The sequence below is a fragment of the Phoca vitulina genome, unplaced genomic scaffold (assembly GCF_004348235.1).
Source record: "Phoca vitulina isolate PV1807 unplaced genomic scaffold, GSC_HSeal_1.0 scaffold24, whole genome shotgun sequence".
In the NCBI taxonomy this organism is placed as follows: domain Eukaryota; kingdom Metazoa; phylum Chordata; class Mammalia; order Carnivora; family Phocidae; genus Phoca; species Phoca vitulina.
The window spans coordinates 21,174,396-21,200,443 of NW_022589727.1; the positions used below are offsets into that span (position 1 = coordinate 21,174,396).

The 26,048-nt window shown below is 43.2% G+C and overlaps 1 protein-coding gene across 1 annotated transcript in view; it reads right to left on the reverse strand.

Annotated features, from left to right (window-relative positions):
- COLEC12 (collectin subfamily member 12) overlaps positions 1–6,712 on the reverse strand; it is a 186,129-nt gene extending 179,417 nt beyond the window's left edge. Inside the window, exon 1 of the mRNA XM_032421205.1 lies at positions 6,527–6,712. Coding sequence (XP_032277096.1) covers positions 6,527–6,533 — 7 coding nt within the window. The 5' untranslated portion in view covers positions 6,534–6,712. The remainder of the gene's footprint in view (positions 1–6,526) is intronic.
- Between the last annotated feature and the right edge of the window lie 19,336 nt (positions 6,713–26,048).

Genomic DNA, 26,048 nt, shown 5'->3' on the forward strand with positions numbered 1-26,048 from the left:
TGTTAGACACCATTCTAAACAACTGATCTGTGCTAACCTATTGAATCTTCCAAAAAACAAACAAACAAAAATGGCATTGGACAGATGCCATTACTATTGCCCCTTTGACAGATAAGGAAACCAGGCCCCTCAGGGGAGGTTAGGTAATTTGCATATGGCCACCAGGCCCTCTGGTTTCACAGCCCAGACTCCTTGCCACCACACTAAAATTCTCAGGTTCGGGGCGCCTGGGTGGCTCAGTCGTTAAACGTCTGCCTTCGGCTCAGGTCATGATCCCAGGGTCCTGCTCAGCAGGAAACCTGCTTCTCCCTCTCCCACTCCCCCTGCTTGTGTTCCCTCTCTCGCTGTGTCTCTGTCAAATAAATAAAAATTAAAAAATTTTTTAAAAATAAAAATTAAAAAAAATAAAGTTCTCAGGTTCAACTCCTGGGGTCACTACGTATGATTACATTTTATGAAATGTTATATTTTAAAGTATGTATTATCAGTCATAAGGGTGGGCTATTTTGCCTGTGAATAATAAGTTGTTACATAAATATCAGCCAGTTTCCTAGCATTTCTATGTCATAAGGAAGTGACTAAGGCCCAAAGCAGTGCAACTACTTCCACAAAAGCCAAGTACAAGTTAGGCAGAATGTCAAATGTCCAATTTCTCAAGCTAGTGACTACGACCTTGTGTGACACTGATTTGTAATCCTAAACCATTCAGGAAGCATAAAGGATCCATATTTAATATATCCAAGACCAATAAATTTACTTAATTTTAAAAATTTCTCCCATGTGGAAAAACACATTCCCTTTATATTCTAAAGAGCACTGACTGAATATGCATGGTAAATTCAGGGGTTAGCTCTTTGGCATCTTCACTTGGGACTACTAATTTCTGTTTACATTGGCTTTCGCTGCCATATAATTACAAAGGTCCCGTAAGCAATCAGCAAGACCCTTTCAAGGTACTATATTGGTTTGGGCTCTTCAAATATCATCCACTTAAACAGAAATCAAATCACTGCTTGATTGAAAGTTACCTCCCTCAAGCTTTGTTGGTGTGGTTAGAAACTGTGTTGTCAGCACTAAAGAATGAAATACTTTCTATGAAGAATGTCTATCCTTCCCTATCCCTTGCTCAAAATGTTTATTACTGTCTCTACTACTACTGTTTTAATTTTTTTAATTTTTTTTTTTAACTGATCACCTACTGGTGGTTACAGTCTATTCTCGAAAATGGCACTTCTGACAATGTTCCATCATCTCCTGGCAAACCTGTCAGCAAGACTGTGGTGTAGAGGCTGCTTTCAGAGTTGCCGGCTTCAGTGGGCCATTCACATTCATTCAATCAGTCATAAGCAAAACCTCCTAAAGATAAACTCTACGCACTGCAACGACCCTGGCATCTGCTTTATCTTTGCAAGAGCTTCTGTCTAGAGAGGATCCTCCAGTGGCTGGCTGAAGAGCACATCAAATTGATGCGCTTCAGACCTTCGATGCCAGGTGATTATAGGCCTGAGTCCAGATGACAGGACCTTCTCTATGTTGCTCACTTCGTACCTAGTGGAGTGCAGCATACGGTAGGTACCTAACAAAGATGTGCTGATTGAGTGGAATATTAGGGTTTGGCTAGAAAGGAGTCTAAGCTAGAGGTGTAATATGTGGGTTCTTGAGTCAGACTGCCTGAATTTGAATACCAGTTTTGTTAATGACTAGCTGGATGCCCTTACAGGTAATTAATTAATCTCTTTGAGCCTAAGTTTTCCCATCTGCAAAATGGAGAAAATAACACTTGGCTTGGCAGGTGTTCAATAAATGTTAGCTATTATTAGAGAGACAAATAATAAGTGGGCACACTAAGTGGTCATCAGTCACACCTAAGTTGTCTGTGAGCATAAACCATGGTTCAGATCAACCTTGTCCCTGGCATTTATCTTCCAACACACGACCCTGTTCCCTGCTTCCAGGCCATAGACAGGAACTCTGGAAGCTGAGAGAGAGTGAGCCCGTGCCTTCAGAATGGCAGAAGATGGAGAGAGCAGAACCAGCCTGGTAGAGCTGACCCCGTGGTGCGGGTAGACTCTCTTCACAGACGATTACCTCCCAGACCTAGGATGCTGTCCCCGCACCCGTCTGCCCGATTCTTCCCATTCTGATTCACCCACTGAAGTTCCAAAGCACCACAGACACACACTGCCAACAGGAAGGCTGCGCTCTGCCACTGCTCTGGGCTTCCTCTCCCAGGACCCCACCCCTCCTTCCCACCATGGGGAGACGTGTGTCAGATTTGCCCCCTGAGAGATCACTCACATGCTGTGTTCACCCCAGGTGAAATATGCTTTTCTTCTGTCACAAAATTTAAATATCTATTCTTCCCATCTGAAAACTTGTACTTCGAGGGCCATTTAACTTGCTTTGGCAGCTGTATCAACTGCTTTTAAAACACTATTTTAATGAAAATAAGTGTTAATTCAGAAAATTAGGCACCTGGTTTTGCTATAGCTTGACAGCTACCATCTGCCAGCTTCTTCCAGTCACACCATTATCAGTGCATAAGCTGCATGGTTAAGGCGGGGGGGTGGGCACAATCTTGGGAAATTGTGGAGGAGACCACAGGAAAGATCTATACTTAGCAATAATTAAACCTTGGATTAAGAATGTTAAGCATCCCCAAACTAATGAAAAGTCAAAAGTATAATTAGATTGCAAATTTACCTTCCAAAGGAAGGGCAGCCCCAATTCCAATCAGTGAAGGAAAAAAGGCCTCAGTTTGTTTCCAGTTCCTTTCATAAAACATGTTGCTTTCTTTTTTTTTTTTTTAAGATTTTATTTATTTGTGAGAGAGAGAATGAGAGACAGAGAGCATGAGAGGGAGGAGGGTCAGAGGGAGAAGCAGACTCCCTGCTGAGCAGGGAGCCTGATGTGGGACTCGATCCCGGGACTCCAGGATCATGACCTGAGCCGAAGGCAGTCGCTTAACCAACTGAGCCACCCAGGTGCCCAAACATGTTGCTTTCAATGCAGTCAGCCCTTAAACACTTGTTTACGAATCCCAGTTAAGGACAAGAAATCTTAGGGGCGCCTGGGTGGCTCAGTCGTTAAGCATCTGCCTTCGGCTCAGGTCATGATCCCAGGGTCCTGGGATCGAGCCCCGCATTGGGCTCCCTGCTCAGTAGGGAAGCCTGCTTCTCCCTCTCCCACTCCCCCTGCTTGTGTTCCCTCTCTCGCTGTGTCTCTCTCTGTCAAAAAAAAAAAAAAAAAAAAAAAAAATCTAAAAGAAAAGGACAAGAAATCTTAGAGACAGTGGTAAAGCAAGGAGTCCATGAGTCCAGAAAAACAACCAGTAGACTGCTTACCAGAGCATTTTTAAAGTATTATTGCCAACGGTATTTCAGAAATGTTTATATACAAGCACACAAAAATAAGCAACTGAATACTATGTTTTGATGGCACCAACTTCCTCCCTGTGTTAAATGAGAACAGTGGTCTGGACCTCTGTGGTCCCGTGCGCTGGTGGCTGTTTTGGGCCATCTCTTAGGCCACAACTGCTGCTTTAAAACTCACCAATATTCCCAACTTTCAGAACTAGAAATGTGATTTAATAATGACACACCTCACTCTGAAGGAGTCAGATTCCTTCAAAAAGAATGTGAATATTTATCCAAAACCGTGAGACCTATGGTGCAGTACAGCTAATTGAAAATGAAATCGGAAATTAAAACCAACTTCGTGTTTTAATCAGTTTGGAAGACTGCAAGTATTGCAGCAACGAGGCAAGTAATTTTCTGCTGGAAAATATATAATGATGTCATTATTTTGGTACTTGTGATTCCAGAGATGGAGGAAATAAAACGGAGACAAATATTTGCTGAATGCAACAGATAGGTGGCGCTGTGGCTCATGGCAGATATGGAATTACCTCCCAAAGCCAGGTTTATTACACAGGCCATGTTCCAGGTTGAAACATCAGAATTAGAAAGTCAAATAGGAACCTCATAAAGGTGTCTGACTCGTGAAGAAGCTAAATTTTTGCTTTGGCAAAAAAAAACTTCTATAATTTCTAAGATGTCCACAAATAATTTCTATTTGTCTAAAAAAAATGTTTTAAGTTAATACTTTAAGCATTTGCAAGGCTTGTCTCTGGCCTCTATCATTTAGGGAAATTAAATTCTAATGAAACGCTGGCTTTCTTAAGCATAATGAGTTAATAACTATGCAACATAATCACAAACCCAAGGAAAACTTTGGGTTGCTTACCTAATGGCAAATTGTCAAGATAATTCCACTTGGTAAAGGCGGCTTTCCTCTGGGGCTAGAAATACACTCTGTGCTTGGCTTCAGAAGGCTTGTGTCCAATTTCTTGGATCCACCCCCTTGGCTACTTAGTTGTCTGAGATTTACTTTTCTTCTGGTCTACACCAGAAGTTACCATACCTGGTGTCCTAGCTCTTTCCAAGCAACACAGGGAAACTGGCAAAGTTTGTCTTTAGTGCTTACCACACTCCTGGTTGCCAGTTCCTATTTGTTCTAGACTCAGCTTCCACATCTATAATGTAGGGGTTAAAATACCTACCTCATAGTGTCGTTGAAAGGATTAACTGACAGTGCTTTGGAGAGGGTATAGCACAGTGGTTGGCACTTAGTAGATACTATAAAATTATGACTGTCCCCTTCCTTCCCCATTTCACTAAACGGACAAATGAATGTAAATTATACGGCAATAGTTGGTAAGCAAACTTCTTACAGAATATTTCCTTTTAAAAGAGGACTTCAAAGTGAGTAGTCTACCCTGGGATTCACCAGTCCCTTATCACCCCTCCCCCACTGGGACAGAAGGTATGTGGGGCCTTTAGGCAGTGCCTGGATCGCAGAGGGTAAGCAATGAGCCTTCTCCAGGGGGTCTGCAAGCTGGTCCAGAATGCAGAGTAAATCTCACAAAGACATGTTTAGGACTTTCCGGCGTGTCTTCCGTGGCAGATCTGAGTAACACTGAAAAATACCCAAACTGCAATAATGGTCATTTACCCAGTCAAAAAGCATAACAAGATTTTCAGGGCTCAGGAACCCACACGGGAGCTGATGGAGTGAGCAGTCAGCTTATCTTTTCCAACAGTTCAGAAACTACTGGCCTCAGGACCAGCAGTGAGAAGATTAACTTCTGGCTAAAATGATGGTAACTGAGCCCCAAAGTAACGCGTAGCCTGTGAACTCTTTCCTTGCCAAGAGGATCCTTTAATCAGTGCTGGCCGAAGAAACTGAGTGTTTCCCAAAATGTAAATGAGAGAAGAGAAACTGAGTGGAAAAAGAAGGAACACACACCACTGCGTTTCATAACTCCCTGGCCAGAAAAGCGTATCCTATCTTTTGTTTGTCTTGTGGGTAGGCTCACTTTCAGTCCCTGCCCCTCCTAGGGTCTCCTGATGAGAAACCGACACCTTGGAAGGGTAGCTAATTGGTAGGACATTATCGCTCGGGAGAGTTTAGCGAGGACTTCCTTTCAGGGAAACCTAGAGGCGAAAGTTACTTTCCAAGCGTGCGGGGCTCCCAGGGCACCTCCCTCGGACAGCAGGGCACGGTCTCTGGCGGCTGGAAATGCGGTCACCGCGGTCGGACGACATTTCGCACCCAGCCCCCTCACTCAGGCCCGAGTCTTGTGTAAAGACCAAACCAGCCCATCCCCAAACGATTCCCTTCGATGCCTCTGTTGTAATTATTTATCTCACATGTAAATCAGAATTCTGCTGGCCAATCTCTATGTTTCTCATAAAGCGAAGGCTGCCCCGCAAAGCCCTTCTCCTTGTGATTCCGTTTAAAGGAATCTGACACTTCCCTAAACCGGCCTGCAGAGGACACCGCCCCGGAGACGACCAACGGGACGATTTGTGTCACCTCTGAACACACGTGGGCACACCAACTCCACAGGCGGGCACGTGGAAGGGACGCGGAACGGAGAGCAGTTATGTTCCAATCGGTGGGTCTGATGGAGAAAGATGCCAAACGCACTTTCCGAGCCAGCTGAACTCCGCGGGCACCTAATCATTGCCAGATGTGGGGAGGACGCACCAAGAACATCCCCGAGTCCCAGAGGAAACACCCGGCCGGCAGCACACCGACTTCTCGGATGGGGAAACGGCACCAGCCGGGAGGAGAGGACCCCGAACGGAGTGTGGAGCGCCGCAGAGCGGAAAATCGACTGGGGGGAATGAGGATGCCTCTACTCTCCTCGGCATGTTTTTTCAATTAAAAAGTTGAGAACTGGAATCCGTAAACAACGACTTAGGGCTCCAAACTACTTTGCAGCGACACGATGGGGAGGGGATTACTTGCACGCCCCAAAACCCCGAACATCTAGGTTTCCTGCCGTGCCCAACTCCGGGACCGAGGAGCGCCCCACGCGTGCACGCACGAGCCCCGCGGCGCGTCTGCCCCGGCCCTCCGCGCGGAGAAAGTTCGCGCTGGCTTGCATCTCCGCCCCCTCCCGCGCGCCCCAAACCGGCCCTGCCGGCCGGGAGCCCCGCGCAGCCCGCCGCCGCCCTACCTTTCATGGTGACCGAGGAGACGCACCGCCAGCCAGGGAGCTACGCGCCGCCGAGGAAGTTCGCGCTGAACAGCCGGTCACTGCGCGCCCATGGCAGCCGCGCCGCGCGTCGGCCGTCTGCGCTCCAGCCCTCCCTCTTCGCCTCCGCCGCCGGCCCGCGCTCCCCGCTCGGCGCTCTGTGCCGCGGGGCTGCCGCGCGCGCTGCTCACCCCGGGCGGGAGGCGCCGCTCCCGCCAGCGCCCCTCCCCCTGGCCCGCCGGGGCGCGCGGGCTGCCGCGCCCACGCCCCCTCGCGCCCTCCCGCGCCCGCCCCGCCCTCGGGCCCGCGCTCGCCCCTGCCCAGTCGCTCTCTCGCCCAGCCTCTCCTCCACGCGGTGCCTTGCCCGGGGGCTCCCTTTGCCTCGTCTGACCCGCGGCGGAACGAAGTCGGAAGAAAGCGCCTCCCGGGCGGTCAAATGTTCACCCTTGGTGTGCGCGAAAGGTGCTGTTGCTGGGCTTGTTTCTAGACCCCGAACTATCTAGAGCTTGGGGTGAGAGAGTTGGGGAGCAACAGTGTCACGGGGGTGGCGGAGTAAGCTTGTCCCTTCCCCAAACGTCTCTGGGGGCATGGAGGATTAGAAGATTAAACCAAAGAGAGAAATGTCCTCGGGATTCAAAGTTTCCAGGTGCGCCCGGAGAAAAACGGGGCACGGGCGAGCGCGCTCACTGTCACCCGGATAGAGCTGTTGCTAAATCCGAAATTACCATGAGATGCTCTCCCTACAGAACTCAGAGCAGGATTACAACTCTTGGACCTCCAAAAAAGACAGAGATCAAAAACTCCACTACAATCCCCTTGGTTGGAAGAAGTCACCCTTCTACCCACCATCCCTAAAATTGATCTGAAATTGATCATGTTGAAGGAGGCTGGACTATTGAGTGGCTTCTTAGGAAATTCCTTTCATTGTGGCCCATCATGTTGTCCCAGTGTGGGTTTGTTTTTTTTGGGTTTTTTTCCCCTTTTAGAAACTCCTAATCAGACCCATTTGTTGCTTTATTGCTTTAAAACATAAACTAAGTAGTGAGTGGAGCTGTGGAGAGGGAGGTGCAGAGCGACTTCTTCCACAACGATGAAATGAAAAATTACCATGTGCTTACTAGCACCAAAAGCAATACAATTCTGCCTGGGCGGTGGTTGCAGTTTTTCAGATTTCCTGTCCTGAGGATTTGGTAGCATGGTGTAAACAACCCACTGATTCATTCGAAACAGGGAATTCTGCTCTAGAAAAAGGTAATGCCCAGAAAGAAATACATTCTAAAATATTTTAGACTCTCCATTCCAGAAGCTTTCTTCTTTTGAACATCAGGGAGAAACTTGTACGTGACTAGCAAAGAAAATACAAAAAACAGCACTTTTTATTTCACTTTAGGGGTTGCTTAAACTACAGGGTCCTTGGGGACTTGCTCCAGCTTTCACTAAGATAACTGCCTTGTCTTGCAGGGCAGGTGAGAGTTGCTAAAGGGAGCCCAGATTATGGATTCTCAGCCCAGAATTTACTGACTAATGCTGGGGTAGAGTAAATCCGTCAGTTTCTTTGCATAGTAATTTCTCCAACTGAAGAATGGAGAGGATTTTGGCTCCAATATTTGCATTAAAAAATCATTTTAAAAACATAAATTATAGCTATGACACCAAAAACACAGTAAAAGAAAATACAGATAAATTGGATTTCATTAAAATTTAAAACTTGTGCATCAAAGGACATTATCAACAGTGTGAAAAGACGACCCACAGAATGAGAGAAAATATTTGTAAATCATATATCTTGTAAGGGATTAATATCCAGAATATAGAAAGAATGCCTACAACTCAACAACAAAAAACAACCCAGTTCAAAAATGGGCAAAGGAGTCAAATAGACATTCTCTGAAGATTTACAAATGGCCAATAAGCATATGGAAAGATGTTCAACATCTTTAATCACTAGGGAAATGCAAATCAAAACTACAATGAGATTCCACTTCATACCCATTAGGAAGACTATTATAAAAAATAAAAATGTTTTTTAAAAAACAGAAAACAACAAGTGTTGGCAAGGATGTGAAGAAATCAGAACCTTGTGCGTTGATGGTAGGAATGTAAAATGATGCAACCACTATGGAAAACAACATGGTGCTTTCTCAAAAAAATGAAACATAGAATTATCATATGATCTAACAATACTACTTCTGGATATATGCCCAAAAGAACCAGAAGCAGGGACTCAAATAGATATTTGTACACCCATGTTCACAGCAGCATTATTCACATTGGCCAAAAGGTAGAAGCGATCCCCATCAATGGATGAATGGATAAACAAAATGTGGTATATCCCTAAAAAAGGAAGGAAATTCTGCCACATGCTACAGCATGAATGAACCTGAGGGCATTATGCTAAGTGAAAAAAGCCACCACAAAAAGACAAATACTGTATGATTCCACTTTTATGAGTTGCCTAGAGTAGTCAAATTCATAAAGACAGGAAATAGAATGGTGGTTGGCAGGGGTTGGGAGGAAGAGAGAATGGGGAGTTAGTGTTTAATTGTTACAGAGTTTTAGGTTTGGAAGGTGAAGAGTTCTAGAGATGGGTGGTGGTAATTGTTGGGTGAAAATGTGAATGCAATTAATGCCACTGAACTGCACACTTAAAAATGGTTAGGATGGTAAGTTTTATGTGTATTTTACCACACATTTTCTATTTTTCTATTTTGTTAGAAAAATTTCTAACAAAAAATTATGAGGTCAAAAAGAAAATCCCACAAAACCCAAAACCTATGATGTTTGTTATAATGAACCAGATTTGCAGACCTGTGATGAAAAAGCAGGCTTGGCAATTCTTTAGAGGACAGTTTTAAGGAGGGCTCCTGGATGATCGCCTCCTTCAGCACAGAGTGGATGGAGCCCCTTGGGTACAACACATAGGTCCCCTGCCTGCCACCTCCTCTGAATGCCACTCTGGAGGGTTCACAAGATGAAAGTTGTGGACACATGCAGATCATGAGCTGACCAAGATTTCTCTGGTCAAGGTCTGTGAGAGAAGTTCAGGATTGAACTGGGGCTCGGGAGGAGAAGGGAAGGGTACAGGAGAGGAGGGAGAATGGTGTGGTTGGAAAGGACTGAATCATACCGGTGAAGATGCTTTGATGGGCTACAGGGCCCCCAGGTCATGCTCAGGCCTCCCCACCTCCAGCAGCAGCAACTGTGCCCTGCATTTACATTATAAACCTGGAGAAGGGATCATATCATATTTTTTTTAATTTTTAAAGATTTTTATTTATTTATTTGACAGAGAGAGACAGCAAGAGAGGGAATACAAGCAGGGGGAGTGGGAGAGGGGGAAGCAGGCTTCCTGTGGAGCAGGGAGCCCAATGTGGGGCTCGATCCCAGGACTCTGGGATCATGACCTGAGCTGAAGGCAGACGCTTAACGACTGAGCCACCCAGGTGCCCCAGGCATCATATCATTTAATCCTCAGTCCAACCTTGTGCTAAGTGTCTACTTTTTACCAATGACAAAGCCCTATCACGCTTGCCTTCTCTCTTTCCCTTAGCCCTTCTCACCAAGCTCTGCTTCCACCTTCAGAACATATCTCACACGTCTCCACTTCTTCCCATCTCCCAGGTAAAGACCACTATACCAATCTAGAATTCAGCAAGAACCCTCCAGGTGGCCTCCCCATGCCCCCTGTTGCTTCTTCTCCACTCCAGGCTCCAACACGCAGCAGCCAGAGAGGCAAGAGGGATAGAAGAGAGCTGGGAAACTCTACAGTTTCCCCAGCTTAGTCCCTTTAGAGAGTTTTCAGGCCATGATATGAGAATGGGGAACCCAGGCTGAGCCCAATGGGCTCCTTGAGTAAGGGAGAAGCTGAGAGGGTAGGGAGACCAAGGCAGGACAGAACATTGGAGGGGAAGGAGTGGCAGTCAATTTGTGCTGGCATCACTCCAATACCTTGATCTCTGACCATCTCTGTTTCTTCTCTGGTGGGCAGCCAGTACCCTCCAGCAAGTGTCAGCACTACCACCACCTCCCATTTGCCCACTCATTTCTCTTCTCTCATTATGCAGCCCCTTTTGTTCCATTTCAGCCAAGCTATTTGGTGTCTCCCCAAACATCAAGTGCTTATTCCACTTATGAAGCTTTGAGCCTAGCATTCCACCTCTAAAAACACCCTCCTTTCTCCGTTGTATCAGTACACTTCTTTGTGTCCGCTTTAAAAACAACTCTCCATTTAGAAATGAGCCCCTTTATCCAGGAAGGAAGACTTACATGATTACTAATAACTGACACTGTGCTACACACAATGCAAATTAGGGCCAGACAGTCCCCCATCCAGGAAGCTGATAGGTGAGACAAGGCATTCCAGAAAGGAGCCACAGTAAAGACAGAAAGTGGGAGACGGCCAATGTCATGAAAGATACAGATAAAAGGCCATAGAAGGAAAGAAGGTAGCATGGAAAGCTGGACGCTGAACATTAACTGAGATTCAAATGAGCATGAAAATTGTTCTTTCCCTCCAGACAAGTGGGTTGAACAATGGCATCTGGGAACCACCTAGATCAGAATCACTCAGGGGTGTTTTTATAAAGTGGAGATGGTTGGACTTCACCTCAGACTCCTGAATCAGAATCTTTCAGGAAGAAACTTGGGGTAAATCCATATTCTAGCACTCCCCAGCTGATTTTTGTGCTCACTGAGCCTGGAGAATCATCATGGTAGACTATGAGCTTCTTTAGAGGAAGACCATGACTTCTTCATCTTTGTTAACAACAGCTTCTAGCAATTAAAAATCCAGTGAAAGATTGAATAAATGGAAAAGGGATTAGTAATGGAAGAAGATGCCCCAAAAATGCAGAGCAGGGAAAGCAAAATGTATGGAACATCCCTTAGGATAGCCGTCTGTGGACGATACATGCTCTGAAAACCAAGCCTTTGAGTATGACAGGAGAATAAGCTTATTTTTTGAGAAGAATATTGGCTTCTACAGTTTGTTCTTCTGAGTCACTTCATATTCTCTCCCATACTTGACAAGGAATAGACTTTGTTTTGCCAGACTAGCCATTGTGCTGTTGAGCAAGTCCACTAAAATGTTAGGATCCCATAAAGAAACTAATGGTGCTCTATGGACACCAGGTGCTCTGTCTCCATCCTCTGAGATGTGATTATCCTTGAGATCAGCATGAAAAGTTTTTTTTTTTAATAAAGAAATAGCTTTTAAGTCTTTAAAAGCTTAGGTTTCTGTCAGTGAGTGTTTCTGTTTCTTTAGTGTTTAAACGAACAGCATTTTGAAAGAGGGCTCTGATTGAGAGCTGCTTCCCCTGTTTGTCCAAAAAACCACTATTTTATTCCATTTGATGTTTCACAGTTCAAAGGATCAGTCTGAAATTGTTCCTCTAGCCCACTACAAACCACTGTGATTCTCAGGATGGTATTGGAGCCTCTTTTTAAGTTCAGTGAAGAGGCAAGGGCCCAAGAAAACAGAAATGTGGCCCTTGAGTCTCAGTTTGCAGACCAGGGTGCATCTGGAGGTAAACAGCAATTCCCTCATCATGACCTGATAGCTTCCAGGTGGATGACCAGTAGGTCCGTTCCAACTCTGAAATGTCGGCGATTGCTCTCCTATCAGGCGTCAGACATATTACACCCGGACATTTCAGAGCGGCCTATGTAAAATAAAATAAAATAAAAGTTTATTTTTGCTTCTAACGGGTGTCTTTTACAGTGACATAGATGAGAGGGATTTACTTTGGTTTCATGTTTCATTTGACTTTGTCATTCATTTGCTCTGGAGATGAAGTATGTTGATGTGAGCAAAGCCACCCTCTGGTGACCAGTGGAATTGGACTCTAAGGCCGGTTCTGTGAGAGGTGTCTGTCTGAGGGAGGGCAGACCTCTGACTTTTCTATGTCTAAGGATTCTCACTGTAAAAGGATGGATTTTAGACTAGGTCATTTCCAATGTCCCTTTTGGCTCAAAAGCTCTAACATGAAATACATATAAACACCATTGAATACAGAATATACACATAAAAATGTGAAAATTGGAAATTCAGATGCATTTTGGATACATATATTTGAAGATATATATATATCTTCAAAATATGTCTGAATTTCAACTTTCACATTGATCAGCTACAAATATATATAAATATATATAAAAATCAGTGATCATTTATGTATATGTACATATATGTACACACACACATACACATTTGTAGCTGATCACTTTTTGAAATATTGGATTACCTCAGAGGTACATCTTTGTCCATATATTCACACTGGCATTCCCAGTGCACAGTCAGCATTCAGTAAGTGTCTGTTGAATCAATAAATGAATGAGTATTCAAATGCAACTGAAACAGATGCAAAAGCTAGAGGAGCTAATTTATCTTTCATCAATTTTCACCCAACTTTAAAGTTAGCCCCTTCTGGAGCGCCTGGGTGGCTCAGTCAGTTGGGCGTCTGCCTTCAGCTCAGGTTATGAACTCAGGGTCCTGGGACCCAGCCCCGGGTAGGGCTCCCTGCTGATTGGGGAGCCTGTTTCTCCCTCTCTTTCTGCCCCTCCCCACCCCCGCTTGTGTACTCTCTCTCAAGTAAATAAACAAAATCTTTTAAAAAATAAAAAAATAAAGTGAGCCCCTTCTTTAGAGCAATAGCAATAGCATAGCTGACATTTATTAAGAGCTTTCTATGTTCTAGACCCTGTGTTTAGCCCTTGATACACATTACTGTATCTTATTTATCAGATTCAGAAAATACTTGACACTTAGGGAAATCACTTAATTTGAATATCAATTTCCTCCTATAAGAAGTGAGGACATTATCTTTCTTGCAATATTTTTCAAGGAATTAGAGATAATGTTTTAAAATACTCCATGTAGGGGTGCATGGGTAGTTCAGTCAGTTAAGCATCTGACTTTTTTTTTAAACATTTTATTTATTTATTTAACACAGAGAGAGAGAGAGAGAGAGAGAGAGAAAGAGAGAAAAAGAGAGCACAAGCAGGGGGAATGGCAGGCAGAGGGAGAGGGAGAAGCAGGCTCCCTGCTAAGCAAGGAGCCCGGACGTGGGGCTTGATCCCAAGACCCTGAGCTCATGACCCAAGCTGAAGGCAGCCACTAAACCAACTGACCCACCCAGGCGCCCCAAGCGTCTGATTCTTGATCTCAGCTCAGGTCATGATCGCAGGGATGTGAGACTGAGCCCCGAGTCAGGCTCTGCACTGGGTGTGGAGCCTGCTTAGGATTCTCTCTCTCCCTCTCCCTTTGCCCCTCCCCGCCTAAAAAAATAAATAAAATAAAATACTTCACATATTTCCTATCACTTAGGAGAAGCTCATCCAACTGTAGTAATTTTCCTCATAATTAATTATTTGTTATCTTCTATTTTGCTTTTTAAGGTAAAGCAGAAGACTAAATTGAACAAAGACAAAATAATCTTCAATTATTTTATATGAAATAACAATTTGGCTGGGTAGGGAAGAGCCTAGTAAAATTAATTTTAAATCTGAATGATGGATTATCTCTAAAGAGACGGTTTTATTTTTAAGAGCGAACAAGTACAAAAATAGTAGAAATCTCAAAGAGAACTACCTTAAGGGATAGATTAAATTGTTTATAATTCATATGTACATTGTTACTAAGTATGGTCTGCTCAAGATATTTGAACATAATTTTTTCTCTAAAGTAATTTAAACATTAACTTTGTGAATATTGTTTATACTATAATTTGATTAATAATGGTGAAAAGGTAAACTTGCGTTAAGCTTTTGTCAAAATTGTTACAAATTCCAAATAAGTATATCAAGATTGGTGAGGTTTCACAGTATGGTCTTATTCCTATGTGGTATTTTCTGTTGATATTATAGTCTTTCAAGATTGGCAAAATTTTATTTTATTCCTTCTTATAAATAACTAGCCATTTCCATTGGAGTTTTTGACTACACTACATTTTACCCTACATTTTTTATTCAAGATTAAAATCCAATCATTCTTTCCATTTTAGTTATTTATATCGTTCATTGAAGCAATACATTATACATTGAGCTTAAATTTTTCTTTATCTTGAATGTGCTTTCTTAGCACATAAGAATAGTGCTTATCAATATTCTTTTTAAAGGATTTACTTAAAGAGAAAGCAGCAGAAGTGCAAATAATTTAATAGGATCTTTTATTTGCAAAGACTTTTTGCTGAACTGGAAAAGTGTTCTTTGTTGATTGCTCCTATGCTGTAGTGAATTCTCGGCTCGCCCATTAAATTGATTTGCTCTGTAGATGTTAAAAGTTGTGGATTTCTAATCACATAAGATTGAAATATTTAGGGGGCGCCTGGGTGGCTCAGTCGTTAAGCATCTGCCTTCGGCTCAGGTCATGGTCCCAGGGTCCTGGGATTGAGCCCCGCATGGGGCTCCCTGCTCCGTGGGGAGCCTGCTTCTCCCTCTCGCATTCCCCCTGCTTGTGTTCCCTCTCTCGCTCTCTCTCTCTCTGTCTGTCAAATAAATAAATAAAATCTTAAAAAAAAAAAAGATTGAAATATTTAGTATCCATATAGTAGAAGCTAAAGTCCAGAAGGGCTCCACAACTTTTCTAAGTCCAAGACAATGGAGAATAAGGTTCCATTAAGATTCCTATTGAATGTATTCAAAATAAGCACATCTCAAATTTACTATGATTTTCCAATAACTGTAGTTTCACTGAATGAAAAACTTAAGACTGAAAAGAAAGAATAAGAATTTTATAATTAAACCTGCAATGCTGCAAGAACACGGGAATGTGGATAGCTAAACGACAATTCTTACCTTTTATTTTTTAAGATTTTATTTATTTATTTGAGAGAGAGAGAGTGCATGAGAGGGGGTAGGGTCAGAGGGAGAAGCAGACTCCCCACTGAGCAGGGAGCCCGATGTGAGACTCTATCCTGGGACACTAGGATGATGACCTGAGCCGAAGGCAGTCGCTCAACCAACTGAGCCACCCAGGCGCCTGACAATTCTTACCTTTTACCTAATATGTTCTATGGAGAAAATACAGCTCATGAAATCTTTATAAATTTTAGTAAGATCTTAGAATCCCGGATGTTAACGTGCTGTAAGGAAAATGCCCACGAGTCAGACCCCAGGATCCTGGTCCCCGCACAGATCATAGCTAATTCTGCTGCAGCCTCATGACTCTCTCAGTGTCCTTGCGCATGCTCCGGGCAGCCCATGTCCCCATTTCCTAGCAGCTTCTCCTGACCTTCTCAAGGACCCTGCTTGACGCCCACCTTCTTATTCTCAGCGGATGACCTCATCTCCTTCTCTACAGAAAATCAGAGGTTATCTGGCAGGAATCCCCTCAAGTTCCTGAGCTCTCCCCTGCTCCTACCCCTTTACAACTTATCTTTCCTAGCACCTGGCCTCACACTTCCCCTAAGAATCACAGGAAGACGCATCTTATCTGGGGCACAGGGCTCCCCTCCCAGCTGTGTTCTCAAACCCCACCTCTCCCTGCTCTCAAGTCATCTATTATTGCTCTCTCTCTCTCTCCCTGTAGATTCTTCCTTTACTTCCTAAACTCTTCTTTTCCTCAGAGCCAAGCTCCTGAAGTCATCTACACCTGCAGTGTCCACTTCCAGGACCTGCTCCCTCTTCAAACAGTGGCTACGCGTCGGCGGCCACACGGTGGCGCTAGCCCTGCTATAACAGAGGTCATTGGAGCCATTCAAATGGCCAACTCCAATGGGCATCCTTAATTCATTTAACTTCTCTTCTGTTGACACTCAACTTCTTGAACCTTTCTTTTCCCTCTGATAGGAATCGACAGGTCTCTGATTCTCCTACTAAGTCTACTCTACTCTTGGTCTTCAATGTGGCTCCTCCTTATCTATCTTGCTTCAAAATAAGGATGTTCCTAAGGATCTTGCCGTCTGTTCTGTCTTCAAGACTTGAACAACTGTTTGTTTCTGATGACTGTGTTTCCTGCCTGGACTTTTCTGAGTTCCAGACACAGCTGTCCAATTGCTTATCAGATATTTCAAAACCTTTCCCTTTCATGTAGAGTTTCAAATTTATTGGCATGAAATTCATTGTAGTTGCTTGTACGATTTTCTAAAAACATCCCTGGAATAGAATTCTATGTTCACTCCTGTACTCTGGCCTCATGGTGGGTGGAGTATACTTCTCTGCCTCTTGACTTTGGACTTGTCCACTTTGGTCATATTTGAAGTAACTTGAAATATACCCATGCTCCTGGGCTTGTCCTCCTGCGCTCTGGTGATCTGATATGAGAGGAACATGACCCAGACATCTGCTGTCCCTCAGCCTGGGTCCCCAAATGGGAAATGGGAAGCCAAGCACATGCCCCAGCACAGGGCCTGAAGAGTCAGTAAGACTTGCCTCTGGACATAGGCCTACGGGGCCTGCATGGAGCCTTCTGAAATTTATTACACAGGTGGCAATAAGCACAGAGAAGATGAAAATAAACCAAAACCCTCCCATTCAAAATAAGCCTGTAAATCAATATTCTCAAAACACATGAAGAAAACAAATGTAATAAATTATAAGGTGTTTGCAACTAATACCACAACAATGTTGTACAAAAAACTCAGTAGCTTGGGGCGCCTGGGTGGCTCAGTCGGTTAAGCGTCTGCCTTCGGCTCAGGTCATGATCCCAGGGTCCTGGGATGGAGCCCCGCATCGGGCTCCCTGCTCTGCGGGAAGCCTGCTTCTCCCTCTCCCACTCCCCCTGCTTGTGTTCCCTCTCTCGCTGTGTCTCTCTCTGTCAAATAAATAAATAAAAATCTTAAAAAAAAAAAAACAACTCAGTAGCTTAAAAACGTAGCCATTTATTCTCAAGACCATGGTGTTGCTGGCAGGCTGCCACTTGGCTGGGCTTGGCTGGACCCTCGGTTCTAGGAACCAGCTTCTGGGCTCCAGGTTCCATGTTGGTTTCAGGTCTGGTCCATGTGTCTCTCATCCCTCTGGGACCAAATGCTACCTAGGGCATGTGGTTGGCTTCCCATTTCCCATTTGGGGGCCTAGGCTAAGGGACAGCCCGTACCTGGTTCATGTTCCTCTCCTGATAGATCATCAGAGAGCAAGAGGGCAAGCCCAAGAGCACAGGTATATCTCAAGTCACTTCAAATATGGCCCAAACCAGTCATATGGACAAGCCTATACCTGGTTCTTGAGCCAGAGGGTGGCTTGGCCCAGGTACTGGTTGTAAGCTGTATTTGCATCTTCCTATCTCTCTAGCTATAAAGCTCATATCAGGTGGGGCTCAAGTGGCAAGGTAGTTGGACCTATTCTCAGTTTCCATTCATGCAGGAGTTAAAACCAGCCCCTGGTTTCTAAGGGTAAACCTGGCTCACTTTCTCTATCTTGTCTAAGTTCTTTTAGTCCTCATTACCCCACAAGACACAAACTCTACCTCCACCTGCTTCCAGACCCTGAGCCCAGCAGGCCACAGCTTCAGTCCTGCTTGTCATTTCAGATTTCTCTTCTAAATCTGGTCCAATGTTGTATTTATGAGATAGCATAATGAGATATGAGATAGCATTATGAGATAGCAACATCTTTTCAAGTTTCTCTAGGTATATTCTTCCCATCACTGCTCTGTGTTTGGAGTGGGGAAAGGGGGCTTTGAAACATGAACCCCCGGGGCACCTGGGTGGCTCATTCGGTTAAGCGGCTGCCTTTGGCTCAGGTCACGATTCCAGGGTCCTGAGATCGAGCCCCACGTCGAGCTCCCTGCTCGGCGGAGAGCCTGCTTCTCCCTCTCCCTCTGCCTGCCCCTCTGCCTGCCACTCTGCCTACTTGTGCTCTCTATCTCTCTGTCAAGTAAATAAATAAAATCTTAAAAAATATATATTGAAACATGAATTCACAATGCTATCTTGACCAGAATATTCCTGGACATTTCTACTTGCGTGTTCACCAAGCACTTATACCTCATACACTCAAAACAGATTCCATTCACCACTTTCCCATAAAACCACCATGTTCTGTATTCCCACTTCAGATTAATATTACACCATCCAGGGTGCCTGGGTGGCTCAGTCATTAAACGTCTGCCTTCGCCTCAGGTCATGATCCCAGGGTCCTGGGATCGAGCCCCACATCGAGCTCCCTGCTTGGCGGGAAGCCTGCTTCTCCCTCTCCCCCTCCCCCTGCTTGACAAATCTTTATTTGACAGAGAGAGACACAGCAAGAGAGGGAACACAAGCAGGGGGTGTGGGAGAGGGAGAAGCAGGCTTCCCGCCCAGCAGGGAGCCCAATGCGGGGCTCGATCCCAGGACCCTGGGATCATGACCTGAGCCGAAGGCAGACGCTTAACAACTGAGCCACCCAGGTGCCTCAATAAATAAAATCTTTAAAAAAATATATTACACCATCCATCCATTTGCTCAAGTCAGCATCCTCATTCATTCTTTTCTTCTCACCTTCTGTATCTGCTTCCAGTCTGACTACCAACTCCTCCGCATGCCAACCCTCAATCCCATCTGTGAAGTTGGCTCACTAAAATGCACATCTCATTCTATTACTCCATAGCCTGAAAGTTCTCAGTTAGCTTGAGGATAAATTCCAGACTCCTTAGCATGGCATGGTGGGAAGGACAGGCCTGATTCCCTCTGAGCCTCAGCTCCAGCTACTAATCTCTTGACAGTTCCTTGACTTTGGCAACTGTTTCTGGCTCCACATTTCTTTTCATGCCCTTTGCAATGACAGAAATTCTTTTTCCTGGACCACCAGCCCTAGCCATGCATCCTCCACTCCCCCTTCCTTCCCTCTCCACCGCTCATCTATCGAATCTTCAAGACTCAAGAACCTTCTGTTCTGAAAACAACTTCCACAAACCTCTCACCTCCAGAATTGACTGATCCTTTGCACCTTCGAGGAATCTGATGTTACACCCCCATTATAGAACCAATCACTAATTGCTGTGTGTTTGTATATATTTGTTTTCCCAAGTAGGTTGTAACCTTCTAGAGAACAGATATTTTATTTTTCAATATCTAACACCAAATCTGACATAGAACATGCACCTAACGAATGCTTGTTGAAGCCTTAGGATTAAACACAGGTAAGCCTTTTTTTCACTAGGTCTTCTGTTTTCTCATTAGTAGTTGAGGAAATAGACTGCATGAGCTCCAAGAGTTCTTTGAGGCTCATCTCACTGCCATCAGGATGCCTTGAATGTACATTTTAACTATAATTCACATGAAAATTACTATTTATAGGTAACACCAGTAAATCTTTGATGTTTCAGGCCTCAAAAGATGATGGCAGTGAAATTGATGGTTGCTTTAATAAATGCTTCTAGTTTATCCTGGGTTTTGGGGGATTTTTTGATGTTATTGTTTTAGATTAAAAACAAAATATAAAGGAAGACTGTCAGGTAAAAGGTACCCTACTCCAAGTGGATATTGTACACAATTACTGTTGATTCTTCAATGTAGTATTTATATTTTTATTTAAAGTATTTGATTATCATTTTATTTCAGTGGGAATCTCTTATTTGCAATTGTTTGGATTTTATGTTATTGTTTTAAGGATAAAACCTATTCAATGGATAGCTTAACTAATGTGGTACAACTAAACCATTTTAGAAATCAGAATTTTCATTTCAATCTCTGCCTGGCTTGGCTGCCTTTTCAGGTTCCTGTTGAAAATTTCAAGCATCTGTACATGGCATGAAGTTCACTAAATGAACTAAAAGTTTGATTCAGGTCACACCCGACCAACTAAAATTTGCCATTCATTTATTTTATTAATTCAGCAAACATTCATGCAGTGTCTATTAGGAATCAAGCACTGGGAACACAATAGTGACAAGATAGAGCAGCTTCTATCCTCAAGGATCTTAGCATTTGTTGAGGGAAAGAAGCAATCAAATAAGCAAGAAAAATATCATGGGTAGTACTGATGAGTTAAGAAGTTTTCCAGTGCAAGTAACAGAACCCAACTCCAACTGGGTTAACAATAAAGGAAATTTATTTTTAAAGATTTATTTATTTATTTGAGAGAGAGAGAGAGAGCGTGCGTGTGAGCACAAGCAGAGGGAGAGAGAATCTCAAGCAGACTCCTAAGCATGGAGCCCAACTTGGGGCTCGGTCTCTAGCCCCTGAGATCATGACCTGAGCTGAAATCAAGAATTGGACGCTTGGCCAACTGAGTCACCCAGGAGCTCCAACAACAGAAGAAATTTATATATGCCTGTACCTTCCAGAGCTAGGCTGGCTTCAGCAAAGCCTGATCCAGGCAGCTCAAAGCATCTGACCAGACCCAGCACTTCTTTCTCTTCATTTCTCAGCATTGCCTCCATGATATGGGCTCCTTGGTCATCAGAACTCTTATGATTCCAAGACGGCTTCAAGCAACTCCTGAAGCTGCAGGCTACATCCTTAACTATTGTGGGGAAGAAGGAATCTGTGTCAGCATTCCCTGCATTTGAGCAAAAGTCTCAAGATTTCTTCTGATTGGACCAACCTAGCACCTGGGCCGACGCTGAACCAATCACTATGAGCAACTGGAGGGGGTGTGTTGACTGGGTGAGACCGCATCATGTGTTTTACCCTGGGGCCCAAGGACGGAGTCTGTGTGGTTAGACTGAAACAGAAAGTTGCCATGAAGGGAAGAGGGGCTGGCTGCTGGGCAGGCACTGCAAGTGCAGTGATAGGAAAAGTATGGAGTGCTCTTGGGAGGCAAGGTGGCACAGTAGTCAGGAACAAGGCTCCGAAGTCATGTTGCCTATGTTTGAATGCCAGTTCTGCCAACTTACTTTCCTGCCCTATACTCAGCTTTCTCAAGTACAAAATAGAGATTATAATAGTAACTTACCACTCAGGATAGTTTGAAGAATAAATCAGATAATGAATGTAAAGAGCCTAAGACAGTGCATAGCACTCTCAGCAGTTATTATTTTTGTATGAAAGACACCTAAGCCAGTCTGTAAGAGTCAGGGAAGGCTTCCAGGAGGAAGCGGCATTGACACGAACTCCTAAAGGAAAAGGAAAAGTCATCTAAGGAAAAAGGAGGATTGGTTTTTAAGAGAGAGTATACTGGCCCTTCAATTTTTGGCCCTAAATGAAGGAAGTGTTTCTCATGTCTCATTTTCTACATGAAATGTATAATGATTCTACCAGACATCTAATCTCTATAATGAACAGAGAGGACTAGCTTTTGAGAAGGGGAGCAGTGTGAAAATGGAGCTTAATGATAGGAAATTGGGAAATAATTAGTTTGTGCAAATTATTTTGGAATTTGGCTTTTTAAAATGATATGTGTATACGAAAAAGCTCTTTAGGTTTTGATTTACCAAACATCCAAATGTTTGGTAATTTATAGCAAGAGGGGGTTAGAAAAGAAATGAGGGAGTTTCACAGTTAACTCTTCCTAGACCTTTGAAGCTAGTGAGAGGTTGTACCCAAGACACACAAGACCCAGCTTGGAGAATCCATGATGTATTAATCAAGAGTCAGAGAATACCAAGTAACTACAGAGCAAATTTACAGAAAGGAAATGAGACATCTTTCAGGGGGAAAAAACCCCCAAACCATTGATCATGAGGTCAGTGAGAATAGACTGGCCTTCACCAACTCTATTCCTTCCCATATTCAGACCCCTCCTAAACTGTGTCTATAGTTACCACCAGCAAGCTACAGAAGGCAGCCAGAATTCATAAACCCTCACTCAGTCACTTCTTTAGACAAGGCACTCTGTTAAATATGGGAAATTCAAAGATGTAGCAAACATACACCCTTCTAGGCACTTGCCTTCTGGGAATAAGGATAGCTAGCTAACATTTATTGATCACTTAACTCAGAAACAATCTGCTAACTGTTGTGTGAGTACGGTTGTTACTATTATTCCCATTTTACAGATGAGGAAACTGAGTCCCTGAAAAGTTAAATAGCTTGCTCCAGGTCCCACAGGTGATCAGGGCCAGAACCAGGACTCAAACTCATGGCTGTCTAACCTCGGAGGGTTTACTTTTAACCCTGTCTGTGTTGTCTGAGCCACAGGACTCACTTTGGAGTTTATAAGAAGCAGGTGCAGCATGTCCATACACAGTGGTGCTCTAGGGGAAATGGCCAGGCAGGGGAAAGGATGAGGATGGGTGAACTCCGCGTGGCTGGTGTGGGTTGCCAAATGAGTTGTTTTGACCATTTTCCCTCTGGTCTCAAAGGTGATTGAGATCTGTTTGATTCTTCATGGTGAATACCCTAATCTTCTCTTTCCAAAGAATAGTATTGAAAATTGTGCTGCTCAACAGGAGTGCTTTATTGGTCTTTATAGATGCACTGACTTTTTTCTAACAATAAAATCTAAATTCCAATTGCTTTTATCGTTAGCCCTGAATGAAATTTTAGTTATATGTTAGCTATAAAACCACAAGCTTAATAGAGTAAGTAATATAAGTTTCACTAATTAATGTGCATTATTTCCAGTTTTCATTCATATCCAAAAAAATGAGAATGTTTAAAAGAGTCTGTGTGTATGGGAGCCCGGCTGGCTCAGTCAGTAGAGCATGTGACTCTTGATCTCCAGGTTGTGAGTTTGAGCCCCACATTGGGTGTAGGAATTACTTAAAAATAAAATCTTAAAAAAAATTAAAAGAGTCTGTGTATGTGGGAGAGAGGGAGTGAGGGAGAAAGAGACGGATAGACATTCTCACTGGAATGTTTTTAAGTCTGAAAATTTCTGAATATTTTGAGTACAAAAACAGTCCTTTCTCCCCCTTAATTTCCTTATTCATGTTTTTATGAATTAGTAAAATTTATTGTTGCTAAAAACCATTTGAAACATTTTTCAACCACTTCAACAGTATTTTATAATCTTCTCGATAAAGCGAAATTGCACTGGTTCTTAAGGAAACATGCCAACCCAGAACTATCTCAAGAATGTGTAAATAATCTTATTTCTTCACCTCCTTTAAAGAATAAAGATTCATTTAGTTGAAATCCCCTTTGGCAACTATTTATTCAGTTTCTGGATCTTCCATTATAGTGACTTGATCTCTTTGGTTGTTCATAGCACACAGACGTAGGTCACAATTTTGTGTGTTTGCTGAGCACTTACAGAGTTAATGGGGTGGTGCTGTCAAAACCATTAAAGTGCAACAACTAATGGGGCACCTGGGTGGCTCAGTTGAACGCCTGACTCTTGACTTTGGCTCAGGTCATGATCTCAGGGTCGTGAGATCAAGCCCCGCATTGGGCTCTGTGCTCAGCGGGGAGTCTGCTTGAGATTCTCTCCCTCTTCCTCTTTCCCTCCCCCTCCCTCTCTCAAAAATAAAAAAAAAATAAATCTTTTTTAAAAAGTGTAACAACTGGTATCTCACTATTCTATTTGCTATCTTTCCACAAAGTTGCTATTTGAATAAAACTATTTATTGACCTGATCTTGCCTTCCAATATGGTCAGGAAGCAAATCCTTCACATATAAACATATCTTTCTTTGGTGTTGGATTGACAGTAGAATATGTGCCTTACTACAACAAGTTGTATCTCCAAGACATGGTATTTCCATCATACTGTGGACCCTTAGTTGAAGAAAACAGTATATAGTAAACATGGGTCAAAAGTCGGTGGCCCATCTAAAAGGGTTTGTGGCACAACTGTGTCACAGAACAGCTGTTTAGTTTCACTAGCTGAGGAGTCAGGGCATGAGCTTTCGAGTCATGAATGCCTGAATTTAAATCCAAGTTATGACACTGATCAGCTGAGTGACACCAGGCAAGTTGTTTAACCTCTCTAAGAATCTCACATTCCTCAAGTGTAAAATCAGGGCAATAAGTCCCTACAGAAGTGTCATGAGGATTAAATGAGATAATACATGTAAAGTACTTAAAACATAGCAAGCTCTTAGTAAGTACCAGTTACTATTGATTATCAGTCTTTCAGATGCTTTTAAAAGTCCCTCATTTTTGTGATTAATTGAACTGCCTGTGTCTACAATGTTGGTTAACTCATCTTTTCAACAAATGGTGGTAGGAAAACTGGACAGCTACATGCAAAAGAATGAAACTGGACCACTTTCTTACATCATACACAAAAATAAACTCAAAATGGATTAAGGACCTAAATGTGAGACCTGAAACCATAAAAATCCTAGAAGAGAACACAGGCAATAATTTCTCTGACATTGGCCAAAGCAATATTTTTCTAGATATATCTCCTGAGGCAAGGGAAACAAAAGCAAAAATAAACTATTGGGACTACATCAAAATAAAAAGGTCTACACAGCAAAGAAAACAATCAACAAAACTAAAAGGCAACTTACTGAATGGGATAAGATATTTGCAAATGACATACGTGATAAAGGGTTAGTATCCAAAATATAGAAAGAACTTATACAACTCAACACACACACACACACAAAAACACCCAAATAATCCAGTTTAAAAATGGGCAGAAGGGGCGCCTGGGTGGCTCAGTCGTTGAGCGTCTGCCTTCGGCTCAGGTCATGATCCCAGGGTCCTGGGATCGAGCCCCACATCGGGCTCCCTGCTCCGCGGGAAGCCTGCTTCTCCCTCTCCCACTCCCCCTGCTTGTATTCCCTCTCTCGCTGTCTCTCTCTGTCAAATAAAATCTTAAAAAAAAATAATAATAAAATAAATAACTAAATAAAAATGGGTAGAAGACATGAACAAACATTTCTCCAAAGAAGACATACAGATGGCTAACAGACACATGAAAAGATGCTCAACATTACTCACCATCAGGGAAATACAAATCAAGATCACAATCAGATATCACCTCACACCTGTCAGAATGGCTAGTATCAACAACACAAGAAACAATGGTGTTGGTGAGGATGTGGAGAAAAAAGAACCCTTGTGTACTGTTGGTGGGAGTACGAACTGGGGCAGCCACTCTGGAAAACAGTATGGAGGTTCATCGAAAAATTAAAAATAGAATTACTATATGATCCAGTAATTCCACTACTGGGTATTTACATGAAGAATACAAAAACACTAATTCAAAAAGATACATGCACCCCTATGTTTACTGTAACATTACTTACAATAGCCAAATTATGGAAGCAACCCAAATGTCCATCGATAGATGAATGGATAAAGATGTGATATATATGTATATACAATGGAATATTACTCAGCTATAAAAAAAGGAATGATATCTTGCCATTTGCAATAATGTGGGTGGAGCTCGAGAGTATAATGCTAAGTGAAATAAGTCAGTCAGAGAAAGACAAATACCATATGATTTCACTCATGTGGAATTTAAGAAACAAAACAAATGAACAAAGAAAAAAAGAGACAAACCAAAAGGCAGACTCTTAACTATAAAGAACAAACTTTTAGTTACCAGAGGGGAGGTGGGTAGGGGGGATGGGTGAAATAGGTGAAGAGGATTAAGAGTACGCTTATCTGGGCACCTGGATGGCACAAGGTTAAAGCATCTGCCTCTTGGTTTTGGCTCAGGTCATGATCTTGGGGTCCTGGGATCGAGCCTCGTGTCGAGCACCATGTCGGGTTCCATGCTCAGCATGGAGTCTGCTTGTCCCTCTC